The sequence below is a fragment of the Egretta garzetta genome, unplaced genomic scaffold (genome assembly GCF_000687185.1).
Source record: "Egretta garzetta isolate BGI_Z169 unplaced genomic scaffold, ASM68718v1 scaffold40, whole genome shotgun sequence".
Taxonomy (NCBI): Eukaryota; Metazoa; Chordata; class Aves; order Pelecaniformes; family Ardeidae; genus Egretta; species Egretta garzetta.
The window spans coordinates 3878666-3896791 of NW_009258484.1; the positions used below are offsets into that span (position 1 = coordinate 3878666).

General features: G+C 38.2%; 1 protein-coding gene across 1 annotated transcript in view; it reads right to left on the reverse strand.

Annotated features, from left to right (window-relative positions):
- Window positions 1–18126, reverse strand: part of FRY (FRY microtubule binding protein) — a 178946-nt gene that overhangs the window by 43023 nt on the left and 117797 nt on the right. Inside the window, exons 36-45 of the mRNA XM_009644896.2 lie at window positions 16868–16950; window positions 13608–13758; window positions 12993–13096; window positions 9331–9516; window positions 7134–7332; window positions 6365–6486; window positions 5298–5485; window positions 4257–4351; window positions 1924–2525; window positions 55–152 (exon numbers count right to left, since the gene is read on the reverse strand). Of these exons, the coding sequence (XP_009643191.1) occupies window positions 55–152; window positions 1924–2525; window positions 4257–4351; window positions 5298–5485; window positions 6365–6486; window positions 7134–7332; window positions 9331–9516; window positions 12993–13096; window positions 13608–13758; window positions 16868–16950 (1828 nt within the window). The remainder of the gene's footprint in view (window positions 1–54; window positions 153–1923; window positions 2526–4256; window positions 4352–5297; window positions 5486–6364; window positions 6487–7133; window positions 7333–9330; window positions 9517–12992; window positions 13097–13607; window positions 13759–16867; window positions 16951–18126) is intronic.

Here is an 18126-nt window from a genome sequence, read left to right on the forward strand (position 1 = left end):
GCAACTGCATTTACAGGGTTTGAGTATGTACAAAATGGTAAATAAATTTGATACCTGAGCAATCCTTTCGGCTATATCTTTACAAAACTGGTTTGGGCTGTCAAAATGCTGAATTAAATGGGGCAGGAGACACAAAACATTCAGCGGAAATCCTAGAACAGGAAAATACAGAACAAAATGTGTATTTTGGACAGCAAGAGCCACAGTGATCTTCAAGTTGATGTTTCATAGGAGGTCACGGTTTCAATATTACAGTAACTGTAAACTCACACAGACGCTGTCAAGTTGTTAATGCCAGTGGCCATGCCACATTTGTCTTAAAGGGGCCTTGATTTGAAAATCCAGTATATCACTCAGGAAAGCCAGTTTATGACTTAGGAAATCCAGTATATCACTTAGGCAACAGTACTGCTATAAAGCATGAACATATTTCTGCAAACACTACTGCACAAACAGGTATTTACAGGATAAAATATCTCACAAAAGTATGTATTTTATTCCTGGTATAAAGTAGGTTTATCTCTTCCACTTAACGGGCTTATTGACAGTCTTAATTGGTGGCATTTTCATTACTGCTGCTAAAAAGACACAAGAAATTTAGTGAGTATTGATAAATGAACAACTGTTTTGGTCAGGCTGCCAGGCACAGCTTCCATTGTTTTACACTGTTCAAGTTCTTCATCATCATCATCATCATCATAATTATCATAATGAATCAAAATTCTGACAGAACTGGTCAGATGAGACTACTCAAATGGTGTTTTTGAAGCTAGGAGATGGCTCGTGCACCAAGCGCCAACTGCTGCCATTAGCGTAAAGGCTTTGTCTGGAGCTGGGATTCAGCTCTTCTGCACCAGCTCGTAGTTGAAAGTAGTTGATGAACTACAGACAGCAACTGTAACCAGGAGCTGTAACAAAAGCTGCTCCAGTTCAGGTGGGAGTTCAGAGCTCCGAAGTCAAGAAATTGCGTCCGGACACAATCTGGTTTTTGAAAGGGAAGAATATGATCTATGAGAATATCTTGCTAACCATTCATTCCCTCTCATTCCACACAATGAAACAAGTTGCCTAAGATAGGAGCAGAATTTCCCTAGGCTTCCTCTATACTCAGGAAAAAGAAAAAGATGGTACCATCACAGCGCATGTATGAATTGCCCAACCGAAATCTGGAGCATGGGCACCACACAGGTGCTTAAGAGATGGACAGGCTGTTCATGGCATTCATCCCCTTACTCTGTGTCTAAGCTGGCTAAGACTTAGTTGTGAAGCCTGCACAATTGTCTTAATATTCATGTTTCTGACTGAGACAGAGGAGTAAATACCTGGAACAATACAGAAACTCTCTTCAAGAAATATAGTTAGAGGTGGTCACAACCTCAATTAAATAATTGGGTATTTCAAAATGTTACCTTGTTTCCTTATAATCCAGGCCTCTCTCCTCACTCACTAATGTGCTCTTGTAGTTTATCAAAACAGTGTGCAAGAGTTTTCAATATTTATATTTCTAGGAAAAATGCCATGAAGCACTAATTTAAAATCAAATAATTTGTGATATTCTGAAAATAATTCAGTGGAAAACCTAGCCAAAATAGGTTCTAGAAAATGTCACAGTATCTCCTTACATATGTTTATTTTGTCAGCACTCAGAGACTTTATATGCTGCTGAGCACTAGAAATGAAATGTGAAATAACACATGACCGCTCTCCTCCAAAACCTTACTGTGCAACGGATGCACTTTTCAGAAACGTGTTATATTGCTATGAAATTTCCAAAAAGCCCACCCAACTCAAAGCAAAAGTATACTATGCTGTATTAGAAGAGAAAGAAAAAATGCCATTTATGGTTTTGTGCAGATAGCCTAATCCTGTCATCAAATGTCAAAGCAATGGAAACTCAAAATGAGAAAAGCATATTGGTTTTACCTATAGCTTGAGAGGAATCCACCATGGATATTCGGGACACTGGTGTCAGCAAACTAAAAAGCTGTAGTGTGAGATCTGTGGTAGTAAGGGAGGTGAATCCTTTCAGGAGTAGCTGCTGAAGCCCTGAGAAGTCTGCCCACTTCAGCTGCCCTTGCAACTTCTCTAACTTCTCCCGGTTTTCAGCTTTATCTAGTGGCAAATGAGCCAGAAGTTTATTCAGTAACCGCAATGCCATTAGATACTCAAACTCAAAATCTGATTCCATCAAAGCCACAGCAACCCAGAAGATGGTGGCCAGTAGGTTGGTTGGATTGTTAATATGGGATGGGTCAGTGAGACTGTCCTTTAGAGAAGAGGAACTTCTGGTTTTAGAGGACAGGCCTTGTTGGGTGCATGCTTGAATTCTGTCTAGAGTGGCACTGCGCGGTGGGTCCGAGGACTTGTCCACGTCTCCAAACTTTTTGGGTACAGAGAAGCTCCGCTGGTGCCTACTTCGTTCAGCAGTGGCTGTGTTACCGCTTGCTGGATTCACATTCAGCTGTCCTGTGCTCTTCCGGTTTGCAGTCAGTTTGGTGCTTGATGTTAAATCTGGTGAAGATGAACTGAACCCAAAAAATATATAACATACATTGCAATGCATGAATACACAGCTTGAAACTTGTACATATTGCGTGCAAGTTAAGTATTTATCAAACTGTAAATAAATATTTAGATAGGAAAAGTAAAACACCACACTGTCTATTGCAGCCTGTATTTATTATTTTTTTTCAGAAGTGTCCACAGACATGGCTGAAGTGAGGTTCATGTGGCACTGCACCAAACCAGAGCAGGATAGTCTACAGTCTAGATAGGTAAGAACAACATGGGGATAAGAGATACAGAGCTGTGAAGTGACTTGTGGAAATGCCCATACAGTGGGGCAGTGGTAAAACTACAAACAAGTTTGGTCTTTAAAATGCCCTCATCAGTAGAGCAAACGCTGAACTCAGCACAGCTGATAGGCAAAATGCACAATGGCTTACTGGCTAACGTGAGAATTGTGGGCAGAAAAACCAGCATATCTTAAGCAGAACCACAAATATGCTACATTACCCTCAGAAAACCTGTCATATGGCTACCTATGATCTTGCTTGTACAGGTCCCCCAGAAACCTTGTCATCATTGCATCCTCTCCTCCTTGTATCCTAAGATCGCTTCAAGATGATTTACAGAAAGCAGAGGTGTTTCAATTTCAGTGACTGGTGCCTCCTCATGGACTATCATGTGATGATCCAGACAATCCCTATCAATTATCTGTACAGGTTTACACGGTGTGTTGATACGTGCAAGGGAAGATTGTTCTGGACAACAGTTAATTCCTGACCCTCTGATCCCATTCCTACCTCATGTATTATGAGTCCCTACTGTCTGTAATACTTGAAGGGGATCTTATGGAATCAATAGTGTCAGGGTAAAGAATATTGCCTCACACTGCTTTCTGGAGTGTTTCTTATTTCTGCTTCATCTTGCTCTTTCCTGAAATGTGCACTAAAGAAAGATAAATAGCGCTTAGTTTAGAAGGTAGAAGCTGTATCTCCCCACCTCTAAGCTGTCACAAGGCAATACTTGTGTTCTGCCATTACACTATATTACCTAGCACCCTGCCTACTAGCTTCAGAAATCATAGCCCTTGTATTTTTGTTCTGCATGTAAAGCATGGTAACTTATGGACATTTTTCAAACACGTTCCCTGTTCTGTTGTTGCTGTTAGTAGTCAGATGGACATTCATCTCCCTCAGTACTGTCAACAGCTGTGTTACAGAAGGAGCCTGCAATTTCCCTCCATGTACAAAAGTCCACCTCTAAGGCCAAGGGTTTCCCAAAGATAGTTTACACTTCTGGCAAAATCCATGGGTTATGTACACATGGGACAAAATTCTCCCTAGTTTTACTGATGAGAACAAACCATGATTATTCACTTCTGGGGGAATGCTTCATCTGAGAACAGCATGTTGTACGAAACCAATGGTTCAAAAAACATGTTTCTTCCCAGATACGTTTTCAAGTATATGGTACAAAGGTGAAAAAAACACATTATTTTTTAAAGATGTTAAAGTAAGTTACAGCCAAGTGGCAGCATGGCAGAGTTTACAATACATTGTAAAGTTCCATTAGTTTTATCAACATTATTTCAACTATTGCAAAATTTGGCTGAGATGTGCTCGGTCTAGTTCTCTGAAAGTTATAAATGAGCTCAGCCTTATAAAAATAAGTTTATGCTGTCAGACTGTAGAACTACACACTTAATATCATGATACACTAAAAAAAAAGACATCATTAGAACAGGCTCTTACCGTGATAACACCGTTAGAAGATCACTGTTCTTCAAGCAGTCAGACAGATTATCCACAGCAGCTTCCAAAGTAAGTAGTGCCTCCATTACGTACCCCTATCAATGCATGAGGTTAACCATTTCAGCAAAGACATTCAAAATAGAGAACATTTTAAAAACTTCATTTCATAAAAGGAATAGGCACCTAATGAAAACCTATCATTTCTCCTGAAAAAAAGAACAACATTCACTTCAACGCCACTGCCCCAAACACTAAAATGTCACTACAAATGTGTTTTATTTTCTGCCTCTGAATGATCTGTGAAGGCATGCAAGAAGGGCACGTATCTCATCAGGGGATTGGTAGTGGCGTATAGAACCTCTGACTTGCAGGTCTCTGATTTAAATTCTGCACAAGCAGTTGTGACAGAACATTACCGTTATCTTGTGGCAGTTTCGTTACCTAAGTAAAATATGGAGGTGATGTCAGTCTATTTCTTATTAAGAGCTAGTAGTTCTCTTTATTAAGTCTTGAATCTCACAACAAATAGTCTCTGGTTGTAAAATTTCAGGAAAGTTTGCTTAACTAAACCAAGTGAACATCATAGTTCACTAAGAGAGGACTGGATCAAATTAGGTCAATGTAAATTTTGTATTGTTATGGATGGTGTGGATTTCTTTATTCCAAAAGATGTTAATATTTGAGAAATTAGTTGGTGTCTAGTTCACATTGTCAGATTACATCAGCAGATAGAATGATGGGTTCCTTAAGCACAAATTAATGACGTGAAAAGGGAAAAAACGGTCATCACAAAGATTTAATTTTGAGTGACATTTACTAGATGTTTTCTAGTTGTTCTCTTTAGAGCTATATAAGATTGTAACAGCATGATGAAGGCTTTCATAGGGTACATACGGATTCAGTAAATTCAGAGGTAACCTTTTCTAAGGCCACATTCTATTCTGCATCACTTAACTCCAGAACACCTTATTAAAATGGTAATTTTAAATTAAGCATACATTAAATTAACAGTACTAAGAAGCATTATGTACACATGCATACCTGAATCTCATCTCCATGCTCTCCAATAACTTCCACCAATCTTGACAGGAGGTCAGACAATGCATGTGCAGAAAGGGGCTGCTTTAGGGCCCTAAATATCTGGAAAGAGCGACCTGCGTAATGTCTTGAAGAGCTTGACAGAGCTGTTTGTAAAGCAACTTCACTCAGATGCTGCTCCAAATGAAAACCTAAGCAAAAGAATAGTATGTAATTTTTTTTTTTTTTTAGTGACAGACTTTACTGTGGGTCCTAAACAGGCTGAACCAACCCTGGGGAGGATATGCACTGTAGCGTATCCTGCAAACCCTGTAAGAAATGGAGATGCAGAAATGTCTGGGTTTGGGAGAATTTCCCACTGGTTAGATTTATTTCACACACAATTTAAGAAAATAAACTGCAAAACCAAAATTCTGAGTCTGCAAATGTTTGTAACCAAACACCTAAAATTCTTCATCTGATTTAATTTTTTTTTACAATTCCAGGACAAACTTTCAAGCCATCCACTGTTCTTGCTGGCAGCAACACAATAACTTCTGAACACTCCCAAACCTAAAGCCAAGCTGAATTAGGAGTCTTTCTATTAGCTTCAGAAGGGTTTGGGTAAGATCTTAAATAGAAATACTGACGCTGCATTCTGCTTTGATCTTGGAAGATATTTAATTAGTAACTGTGTTGGTTTTCAAAATACAATCAGTACATTTCCTAAGCTCTAAAAATGTAGTAAATTAAAACTGAACTTTAATTTCCAGAAGAAAGTTAACAAAGTACATTTATTTAGTAACTGTGATGCATTTTACCAACAGGACATAGAGGAGCTTTTATCTGGTGGTTTTGCTCAATCAAAAGGCTTTCTACCACCAGCTTTGAAGAAACATTCGATTTAACATTCAGCCACAGACCAACCTAACATGATTTTTCAAAAGCAATTCTTTCGTATGTCATACATCCTTGTTAAGACACACAATATGTTGTGCTTCTGCATAAGCAGATCCCCTAAGTCACAGGATAAACTTTCAGTTGACCTTGAGGGAATATTCCTTTAGTTATGAAGCAAAAAAATTTACTACCTGACTTGGAATCTTTAAATACAGATACAACATGACGCAGAAAATTTGTAAGCTGTTCAGCACTCTTGGTGTTCTGATTTTTGGGTGTGATATCTTCATGGCACCAAAGTGGACCAAATGCCCTTAAAGAAACACATAAAACAAAGAGCAAAATTTCGTTTAAGTTATCTGAAATAAATGTAATCAGTTTAAAATATATAATCTGTAAAGGCAATTAGATATTTCCAGGGCAATAGCCTGGAAAACATACAACTGAACAGATTTAATGAGCAAAATACAAGTAAATAAATATTCTTACACTGTATTTTGCAAAACCTCTCTTTTAAAATATAAGTTACACCATTTAGAGAGCAGCATAATCAAATCCCTGTTTCTTATTTTAACATTGTGCCTAGGATCTGCTGGCTGTAGTTGGTAGTTAATATTAGTTTCACCGTGGCCTTTCATTATGCCATGTACACTTCCTTTCTAATTTTATAATAATAAAACTGTCTTCTTCCATTAGTTCATTGTTGAACATAATACTATCAGTCAATTAAACATTTTATTCCTGTCAGGCAAGATCTTTTTCTGTTGTTCCTGACACTGTAGTGCTTTTAAGTACCTACCTACTTCTGTAAGTACCAATAAAAGAGGAATGGGACCCTGTAATTACTATGAAAGCTCAGTCATTTTCCTTTGAGTCTTTTAAGTTGCTACAGATAATTGTAGAGAAGACATGAAAGTATGCATTTTGAGTATGAACGTATCCTCTGCTTATCTTCATTACCTGGTTGTCAGAAACTCAATTAATTTGTTTGCTTTCTCATCTGTTTCTGCACCAGTGTCCATGTCCTCAACCTCTTGTGTAATCTGTGGGAGATTTCCACTGCTGCCTCCCAGACTGATACTGGAGGAGGTGGAGCTGGAGCTCAAGCCGGAGTCTGGCACCGGAGATGACTGGTATTCCCGGAGAAAGTCAAAGCCACCTGCCAGCAGAAAGGGAGAAGATAAAGATGGAATGCACTGTTGGGCCAGCATTACAGATGAAAATGTCTGCCAAGCAGCTCTTTTCAGAGTCAGCAGCAGAAACCTTCTGCTGGGAAACATGGGGAAAACCTGCAGAACACAGCAACCCTCAAATGCCAATGAGCATGAAAATGGTACTCTGTTTCTAAATGTGCAGAATCCAATATAAAATGAAAAATACCAAAGCCAAGATATTTTGTTTTACTGCACGAGGGCTACAGTACTTGAAAAATAAATGTTTCATGGCATTTTACAGTCAGAACTATGCCTTTCTGTAAAGTGAATTTTGAAATTGGCTAAGTGCACGCAAAGTTCAGCTCACTTCTCTGGGCTAGTCTCATGAGGAAAAAAGCCTCTGCAAGGCGGAATTTTTACGACAATGATGTTGTCCTAATTCTACAAATGTAATGGAAGTGGACACACTAATGTTTAAGGTGTTTAGCAACTGTAAACACTGGACTACGCATACTAAATATTTTCAGCGTTAAGGTTAAGATCTGAGTAAGAGTTCTGCTAGATCAAAAGCTTGGCACACAACTTCAGAGCTGGAATTAGAAACTAAGACCTGTTTTCTTAAGGTTAGACTGCTAGTCATCTTAGGCTGTATCTACAACAGAAAAACTGGCCTTGCGAGAAGACTGGGAGCAGGAGTGGCCTCTCTACTGACAAAATCCATTGCAGGTCAGGAGACTCTTAATTTAGTTGCCTGACATTATGTGGAACAAACCTGAGCTGAAATATTTTCTATTAGGATTCTTTGCTATAGCTATTCACCCATACTCTCACTTTTTATATTAGCTGGTAAAAAAGAATTCACATACAAAGTTTTGGTAACTTCTTGGACTTAGGAGGCCCACACACAGGGTACCAATTATGTTTTTCAGAGACAGGAATGAAAACAGTTTTTCATTTTGGTAGAAAAGTAGTAATATAATTTTAATGTAAGAATTTTATTCCGTATTTAATAATTCATGGACATGCACTGAAAAAGAGATCTACACAACTCAAGATGGAAAATTCACGTGTGAGGTAATTTTGCACAGACTTTATTCAGAAACCTAAAAAGGCCAAATTAATTCATCAATTTGAAATACACTGTCCTTCTTCTCATTATTTTAAAGTATTTTTTTGTATCTCATAAGAAAATAATAATCAGTTATCAAGTAATATTCTCTATAAAGCCAAACTATTTATTACTTTCGGTTATATTCATAAGGAACCACAGAAATGCCACTAATTTGATTATTTCTCCTTTTCATTTCTCACTGTATGGTAAAGTTCCTCACCATCTCCCAGACAACCGTGATTCCTTCAAATCTCAACATACGCTTGCTTTTAGTAATATTACATGATAATAGTAAATCTAGCTAGCTGCTTTCTACAAGCTGTTCCCAACCAACCCCTTAAAAACAGGTAAATTGCTAAAAGTTAACAGAACACCTATCTCAGCAGAGGTCTGAAGTAAGCCTCCTAATGCAGAAACAATTTCAGGACTGAATGAAGTGTATCTGTAATATAAAGCAGGGTGTATATCACGTGAAATTTAACTTAATAATGGAAAATAAGAGCTGCATATTCTTGCTGCTCTTCCTTTGTTGGAATTATTTATTAATTTCTTTTGAAGGTTGAGGAGTGATTGCCCTCATTTAAAGCACTCCTGGCTCCCTGAGCAGGAAGTTAGGAAGTTATTAGCCATATTAATGTTTAAAATTCTACATTATATATTTTGCCTTACATCAGATAGCTTTCTCACTATCATGAAAAGTTATCTAATAATAATTGGAGTGCATCTGCAGGGTAGTTCACATGGAATTAATATTAATGGGAACTGTTAATATTTGCTACTTTACCACTTTAATTTATCAAAACTGTTATATTTTAGGAAAGTAACCTTGACATCCTACTTTCAAAGACCTCACAGTATAATGAAATGTCCTTTTCTTCTTTTGCTTTATTACCTGTATAAAGATACTCAGGTAAGTATGCTGGTTGTACTGTCAGAGTCTTGGTCTCATTCATCTCTCTGGTCTGAAGAAGCACTGATGCAATGGCTTGATAATTGCTATTGCAAGATAATGCTATCAAAAGGTGAAGCAGTAACTTTTTGCTGTGTTCAAAGACCTCAGGACGGTAATGGTCAAGACCTAAAAGAAAAGGTTACAGCAATCACTGAGTATGAAGTAATAATAAACAAGTTCACATTCCAGAAATAGCAAAAATTCCAAGGCAGTTCATGGCAACAGTGCAAACAAATAAAAGATGCAGTATTTCTGGACACAGTTACTAGTGTTTTTACTTTAAATGTAGGTATTTATTTCATTTCCAGACTGAGGTCCCGTACAGGATGTACAAAACAATGTGTGGCAATACAATTCTATGCATTCTGTTTCACTGCAGTGTTAATTTGACAGGGCTGGAAAACCTCTAAAGACAAGAAATTCTTGGTGGTGGTTGTAATTACATTGCTTAACTCAGTATCTGGCTTTCTTGCACAGACATCAGCTTTACAACAACTGTAAACCCTAAGAGGTAGATACCGATTTATTAAGAAAGGAACTGATGGACAAAATCCATTGAAAAAGAACTTCAGCTACCAGTGAATAGCATAAGAAATTAGCCACTAGCTTAGGGTGCAGAACCAAAACTGAAGGTCTAGCACTGAAAGACTCTGATCTGGTTAGCACTACTGCTGTTTGTAGGATTTTAGCACAACCTGAATAAATCACAAATTACAAACATAAAGGAAGCAGATGTTTGTAAAATAAACTGCACTCTCTGGTAGTAATCTCTTTTTGATTCTCTTTCAGTGCAGGATATTTACAGATACTTTCTTCTGTTTAGGGGCAGGCAGTTTCAGTGCTGAAAATCTGAATTGTTTTCTTCTTCAGCTCCTCTCTTCTCATGGTATATTCCTCTTTAAAAAGCAGCTCCTTCATTACTCTAAGTGGCAGCAACCAACAGGTCTTTCAAGTTAGGTGTTTTCTAATGTACTCCAGTCATGCTGGTTCTTGTCTGTCCTGCAAAAATGAAGCTGCTCCTGCTGCCATAGTCTGAACAATATGTCTTTGGCTTCTATGGGCAGCTCTTTGGAGGTCCTGTGATCCTGGTCTTACTCATCTGCCCATAGCCTCTTCCAAAAGAACCATGGCCAACCTGCCCACCTCTTTTTCAGCTTCTTCAGGTCTCTGCTCCTATTCTCTTTTCTCCATTTCCTTCCACTTGCCAGGAGATAATGAACCCATCCTACCCTGTTCTAACATACACCAAAAAGGATATAAAAAGTTCTTTTAGTTGAAAGTAAATTCTATATTGGCAGCACCTGTGACTGAAATCCTGTTAAACCCTAGGGCTGTATGAAAGTATTGCTATAGATATGCTAACTATGAAGTGAGAAGGACAGTTCAGTCTTTGTGCTTGTCCAGTTCTGGGCAGTTCTTTATCCTGGAAGAGCTCCCAAGAAGGTAAACTTCTGTGATGTGGACACATGTCCATGGAAAGGAGTCTAGCTGCTCAACTCATTTCACACTGCTTGCAAAAGAGTTTTCAAACAGCAGTGATTTTCACGCACTCCTGAGATAGATAGGCACGTTCGCACCAGCAGTCCACCTCTTCACTATCAGTACTACAAGCCATCCAATAGCCTATTAAATACATACATTGCAAAATTCTTTCATTTTAGTATTTTCTCACTCCTTCCAATGAAGGGAAGGATATGGGCTCTCCAGCTAGCCATCATACCAGTTTCCAGTTTCCTTTTTGGTAAGATGCACCTGCCAGCTCACATTCCAACAGCACAGAAATGCTTCATTTTCAATCATGTTCATACCTTTGGCTAACAGGTGTAGCATAACTTCCTCATGCCATCATAACAGAGCTTTACTACAAAATATAGAAAAATCTTCTACAGGAGATATAATGACTCTAAAGAAACTGAACTTGAAGCCCAGAAGCTGTGATCTAATTTTAGTTACCACTAAAACAGTTACACTTAGTTACCAGTTACATTTAGTTTTAATCTCACATTTGAGAGTTGAGAGTTCTTAGCCCAGGGACTGTCTCAAATGGTATTCACAAATTTCTATTTATTTCTTATGACATACTGTAATGTTGATTATTGCATGAACAAATCAGTAAAGATACTTTTGTAATGGATTACTATTATCATAACTCCATTTCTGCATAAGTTTATTTGCATGGCTCCCTGCTTAAGGGAGCTTAAAGCTGTCTTAACTGAAGTGGCCACCATGCTGCATTGTATCCCTGTCTTAAGTTATTAATTTATTCTTGTGAGAATTTCTAACTGTGAGCACCAGTTTTCTCACACTTACTACAAATCATACTAAAGACATTGTTTGATCGGTTGATGGTTATTGATTTGATTCACACACATCCATTTCTGTTTCAGCTCCTTCTTACACTTAGAAAGTTCACAATATAAAAAAGAAGTCAAAAATAGATTTAACTTTTAAGTGAAGAATATATGTGAAATGTCGTATTGAAACTGACCCTGAAAGCCCCATCTGACATGGTCCTGGCTGCTATTCTTGTGTTTCATTAGAAGTTTGTTGAAATCAATGTACTAATATACAAAACTTGAGTATTTGATGAGTGTGCATTTTCCAAAACCCCCATATTTCATCAAAAAATTTTGAACAGAACAGTTGGTAAGAGTAGCAGAAAAGGAGAATGAGGTATCTTCTTCAACTATATACTGAAACATATCACATATATTCTACCACTGTGCTGTAACCTCCCAGCCCGCTGTTTTCTGCCCACTGAACAACAGACTCTACCCAGATTGCCAGTGAATAGACTTAGTGGTAACTATGGTGACTGAATGAGAAGTGGACTGCGATCTCCAGTTATAATAAATTTATGTCACAAGTGTCTGGCTGTGTTTATTTGTGAAAACTGGTATTTATCAACCATGAAAGTTAGGGAATGGCTTTATAATGCTAAATACCCTTGTGTGCTAAAAAGTAGGCCACTGACTTTTCATAACTTTAAGTGGCAGGGTAAGGAAGGTATCACCCTCCAGTTGAACTCTGTTATGGTCAAGAACAGACACAGCAGTGGGGAAAAAGCAGTGCCTCCGTGCTCGGGTATATAAAGGAAGACACTGATGATGAAGTATTCCATTAGCAGCGAAATTAATGAAGCTTGCTTTCCAGTGATGTGTGTCCTACCTTCACTGTCTCTGCAGTACAGTAATCTTGGCTCTTTTACATAGTATGTTTGCAAAGGCAAGTGACAGCACAGATGTGTGTAGTCCAGCTTTAAGGCATGTGTTGGCTGCCCAGCTTCCCATCACAAACCAGACTGTACAAAGGCTGACTTCCGTCTACCTTTCTCACAAAGGGGAGGTTAGGGGTTTTCAGAGATATTTTAGGAGATTAATCACCTTCAAATTTCTACCCACCTCTCAAATTGGCTGAAATACTCAAAAGCTTCAAAATTTTGAGACTGATTCACAGACTATAATTGTCTCAGGTTTTTTTCTTTTTTTTTCAGGAAATCATAATTAAAAACATCTAAGAAACACAACTCTACAGCTTCATCAAAACTAAACTAAAAGGACAGGAGTATATTTATACTTTATTTCTTATTCTGTTGGTCTTACCTAAAAAGAGAGCATGTAGCAATAAAGGGAGGTGAAGAGCCCAATCTTCTCTCACACTGTGATCCACTACCATCTCAGTCATGAAGATGACAGCAATATTGCACCTGGAAATTAAATCACAGTATCAGTTTGAAACCTCTTGGAGGTGGGAAAGCAGTAACACGATGGCTATTTCTGAAGAAATAAATAGCCTCTACAATTTTCAATTTGTAGCATTTCTTCTCAGTATTAATGCTGAAGCACCTTAGTTACAGTATTAAGGAAGAATTTTAGAATATGCGTAGCCTAGATAGAATAAAAGATCAAGCAGGGGGAAGTGCTATGAATAACAGCCACAGAGGCTTGGGAAAGAGAAATTTTCCTTTTCTGTTTTAGTTGTTTCTTCAGTCTGATTCTTATCAGAAAGTGATGTCCTACATTGTAGATAGGCTTTCTGGTAGAAATACGGTAGAATTGCAAACCTTCATTGCACATTGATTTTAGCACTGGAAATCAGCAGAAATTGAAGGTATGATTTTCAGATGTTCTAAGTGGTGGGGCAGTTGGATTGGTGTTGGTCAACCAGTAAGAGGAAGCATCTCACTGTCTGAAACGTCAGAATGAGAAACTGCTCACCTATGAAGGGGTCCCCGGGGTGTGATGGTTTCTGGGAGGTAGTCCACAAGTGGTGCCCAACATCCTCCATTGTAAGGCATGGGCAGGGGATGTGGTTGTTTGGTTTCAACAATATTCAGTAACCAGCTTGTATATGGAGAAACAGGATCATCTGTGTGGAAAAGCATTAAAACAGCGTGCATAAAACCCAAGCCTGGTTACCCATTTTGGAGAAATAATAAGATAGAGTTTATGCTAACAAATCAGCTCAGCTGTTTGGAATAATGTGATAAGATGACACGAGGCTTGCAAATTCCTGTGTTCAATAACAAGTGATGCATTTTTAATCCCTCTTTCATGCTGCTGGAAATTAAACAGATTCCAGGCAGACAGCACCGATTGGTAGGAGCTGCGGCTGAATCCCTGCTGTCACTTAGCAGCTTTGGATCCAGATCTCAAAGCACCAAGCAACAGACTTCCACTTCAAAAATGAGAGGAAAGTTCAGCCAGCGAAGCTGCTGTCAGAAGCCATCTGCTGCAAGGAGCTGCAAACCAGCGACACATTCTTGCAACTCCTCACCAGTGCCCTGCTGAGCGATGCTACAAAGGCAGAAGTTAAATGTCCTGAATTAGGAAAGAGGCATAAGGAATGCAAAAACCATCTTCAGGGTAATTTTCTTTCAACAGGGATGAATTATCTCTTTAATTTCTTGAAGATGTATTTAACTTTGCTTCAGTATGACAGCTGCTGTATGTTAATAAGCAATAGGTTTTTTCCTTCCACCTGTTTATCTGCAATGATGTGTGTCAAGTAAGTTATTTCCACCACTTTGTCTCCTCTCAGCTGCACAGCTTTGTTCGTCTCTCCTGTATTTTGTTCCCTCTCATTCTTCTCAATTTTCCCATTGGTCAGTTTTTATTCCCCAGGTCTGGTGGTCTGTGATACACTGCCATGGAAAGCACCCTTTCCAGGCCTGTTCTTGACATATATCCAAACATTGTCCGTCATGAATTTTTAATGAGAGCATTATTTTTTGCTCTGGTTTTTGTTACACTTTTGCATTTTAGGTAAGTTTGAAACTCTCAGCACTTTCCTCTTTTTAACAGCATGTATCATAAAGCTCGTTGTCTTTGCCACAGGAAACAAAACTGTTTTGATGCCTACAAAAGTATCAGAGCTAGCTTTTTCTAATGCACATTACTTCTTCATTTTTATAAAATGTCTTCAAGTTTCCAGATCCCTTCCAGGAGCCCTTCAATGCAGTAGCTGCTCCTTCAACTGTTACCAAAATGCTGACTTTATCATTCCCGTTATTCAGGGTTAGTCTTCCAAGAAGCACTTTAGATCTTTATGATTTAGACCTCTACTTATTTCTCTCATCCTCTGGAGGATGATTTATTACTTACAGATAAAGAAGAATAAACTGGCCTAATAATGCAGCAAAGTGTAGCATTTTCACATATTCATCTTCTAAGCATTAACCAGATAATGTTTGCCAGATGCTTTTCACATAAAAAGCACTGCACAGTCGCTGTTTATTACTAACGATTTGTTTCACATAAAACAGCTTCATAAAGTCCACACTAAGACTTAGCTCCTCACTCATGGTTTCACAGGTATATGTGCAGACTGAGAAAAAAAAGAAGCACTTTACACCTTAGCATACAATCTTTGCCTGAACAAAAGAGTTTCTGTGCTGCAGAGCTGTGTTCCCTACTTATATTCTCAGCAATCCATGTATGCTCAAGCAGACTGGAGAGCAGAGAGAAGCCATGCCACCAACTCCTTTGCAGCCTGGGCTGCATGCCAGAGGGAATAAGTTGCGCTTTCTTAATGGAGGTTGCATTATTTATCTTGTGGAATGACAAATGGTATAAGAATAATTCTTTCTTTTTAGGGTTCTCTATAGATGTCAGTAGCTAAGTAAAATGGATTTTATTTTACATCTAGGTATTCGCATATTTGTGGAAGGAACCCCAGTGAGATGCAAACCCTGCATAAATATTCACAGTAGTATAAAGCTTGCAGGTACAGGCAGGAAGAAACATTTGGGCACTGGCTTGAGGAGACATTCCAAAAGAGCAAAGAAAATTTCAGTATTTTTTAACCTTTTATTACTCTAAGCTCTTGTCAAAACCAGTTACTTGTGAAGAATGTTCTGATAATATAAACACTGGTCTGTTTTGAAAGACTGTTCATGCAGATCAGATTAGCACTGGTGCTCCAATTAACATCTGCTGAAGAATTTTTAGTAGCTGCAGCACTAGAAAGCCATAGGAAAAACAAGTCAAGGGTACTAAAAACCACTGAGCTTAATATGTTGCACTTTTTGGTGTATTTAAATACCGCAGTATGTACATACACAAAATTTTCTAAATACTGTGCTTCATAATTATGAAAAATAATTGTTGATATACATTAAATTATCCTATCCTATTGTATTTGACAGTGTCTCCATATTTTGCAGAAGAGTATTGCCAAAAAAGTTACTTGGATTAAGGAATATATAAAATCTTTACTTTTTATGTCAAACTGCTGTCCCAAACTGATGCCTGTAGCATGAAGACAAGACATTAAGGCTTCTGTATTGCTTGACCTGGCATTATTAAGCCAGAGATGAAAGTCAATAAATGAAGTAAAACAATCTGCCTCCTAGAATTTACACTGCCATTCAATAGTTGACAGAAATACCTTGGTTTTCTTTGGAATCTCTGCTGAGCTTCAAGTGACCATTTATAGTCCGTTTAGCAGAAATACATAAAGAACAATAAGTGTGCTCAGGAGCCCTATCTCACTCTCCCCTCTAGCACAGGTTTGCACAGTGCAGCCAGAAACTGGTTGCAGACAGCAGAGAAAAGCTAAAGAGGAGATAAGACCACATTTTTGGAAACTCCTGAATGTCTTCTTCATGCTCATATAACAGCACTTGATTTGGAGGGAAATACTGGCAAAAGGCACAATTCAAAGTACTCGCTGTAATGTTCTTGGAGGTCTTTCCCCTTTCCATGTACAAAGAGTTCAAGGTGTTACTGTCTGGAGGATTCTCTGCTGCTGCCTTCTGTGAAGTTCTCTGGCCTTTAAATGGGTTTGACTGAGCCCAGGTTAAATGAAGGAAATTAATTAAATGAGGTATGAAGGTAAAATAAGGACACTCCCTGTATGGTGATGCTGCAGTACTGTTTATACAGAACTTAAACAGAGAGCCTCCACCAGTCATAAGAACGGCTTCCTCTCCCACCAAAACACCAGAAATTTCATCAAATTGTGTAATAGAACTTACTTTTGTCATCATCATAAGATCCTCCGGAGCTATTACTGTACCTTGATTCTAGTCGGGTATGTGCTCTGATTACATTACTGAACCTTCAAATACAAGAAAAATCTTTGTTAAAAACAGAAACTACATTAAGCATCTGGACTATATGCTTACTCTACAAAAAAAGCATTTCCTTAAGCATGTGCTTTTATACGGGAGTAGACAGCAATGTGAATGTAATGCTGTTTCTTTCCACAGAAGAAGATTTTTGCAGCCAGTTTCTGAGAAGTTCTAAGTGTGCTTCTGTGTCACAAGCTTTTAAACTTTAGCAAAGGGAAAAGTCTCATGCTGCAAATGTGTGATTTGCTTGAAAGAAGAAACTGTGCTAAGACTGAACTGTTCACAGCTAGTATCTTGTCACAGCCCATGTTCATGGGCAAAATTCTGGCAACCTGCTAAAGACATAACTGACTGAATAGTCCAATGTCAGGCCTGCACAGGTATCAAGCAGCAAAAGCTGCAGCAGATCACCCTTCACTAGGAAAATCCAGCAACTGCCAGAACAGATCCAGCAGAGGAGTTAAGGGATATGAGAGCCGGAACAAACTGTTTACAGCTGTCTTTAAATCTGCCACAGATCCATGATAAGCTAACTTTTACTGGTGATCTCCTTCGGCTTCTTCCACCTCCTTGTGCTGTCAGTGTAATCAGGCTGAAGAGGAGCCATACTGGAGGCTCACACACTAGTGGTGATGTAAAAACATCATCATTTCTGCACAGCTAAGAAATCAATTACAAATAACTGTGTTAAAACAATTACATCAGACAAGACTGAAGGTTGTCTATGCGACATACAATGCAATTTCTTGCTAATGGTAAAGGAAAAAAATTTTAATTAATTTTGTTTAAAGTTAAAGAAAAAATTATGAAGAAATACGCAGAGATGAAATCTGTCCTGTATGAAAGAAATGGACAATACAGTTCGTACAAATTATTTGATAGCATCAACATAAAAATATAGGCATCTTCTGATTAGCTTTGTATTATTAAAAAGACGCCCACATTTATGAGAAGAGTTTGTTTATAGTCTATTACCTTCTGTAAACATTATTTAACATCCTGACACATGAAGTCTATATTAATGGACATTCTAAGATTGACGCAACTGTTTTGAAGTGCAGATGCACTTACAGCTCCTAGTGGTTTTGGTAACGCCAAGTTCATCGCCAGCAATGAACTCAAGCAAATTATTTTACTTTTTTTTCTGAGGTGTCTTTCAGCAG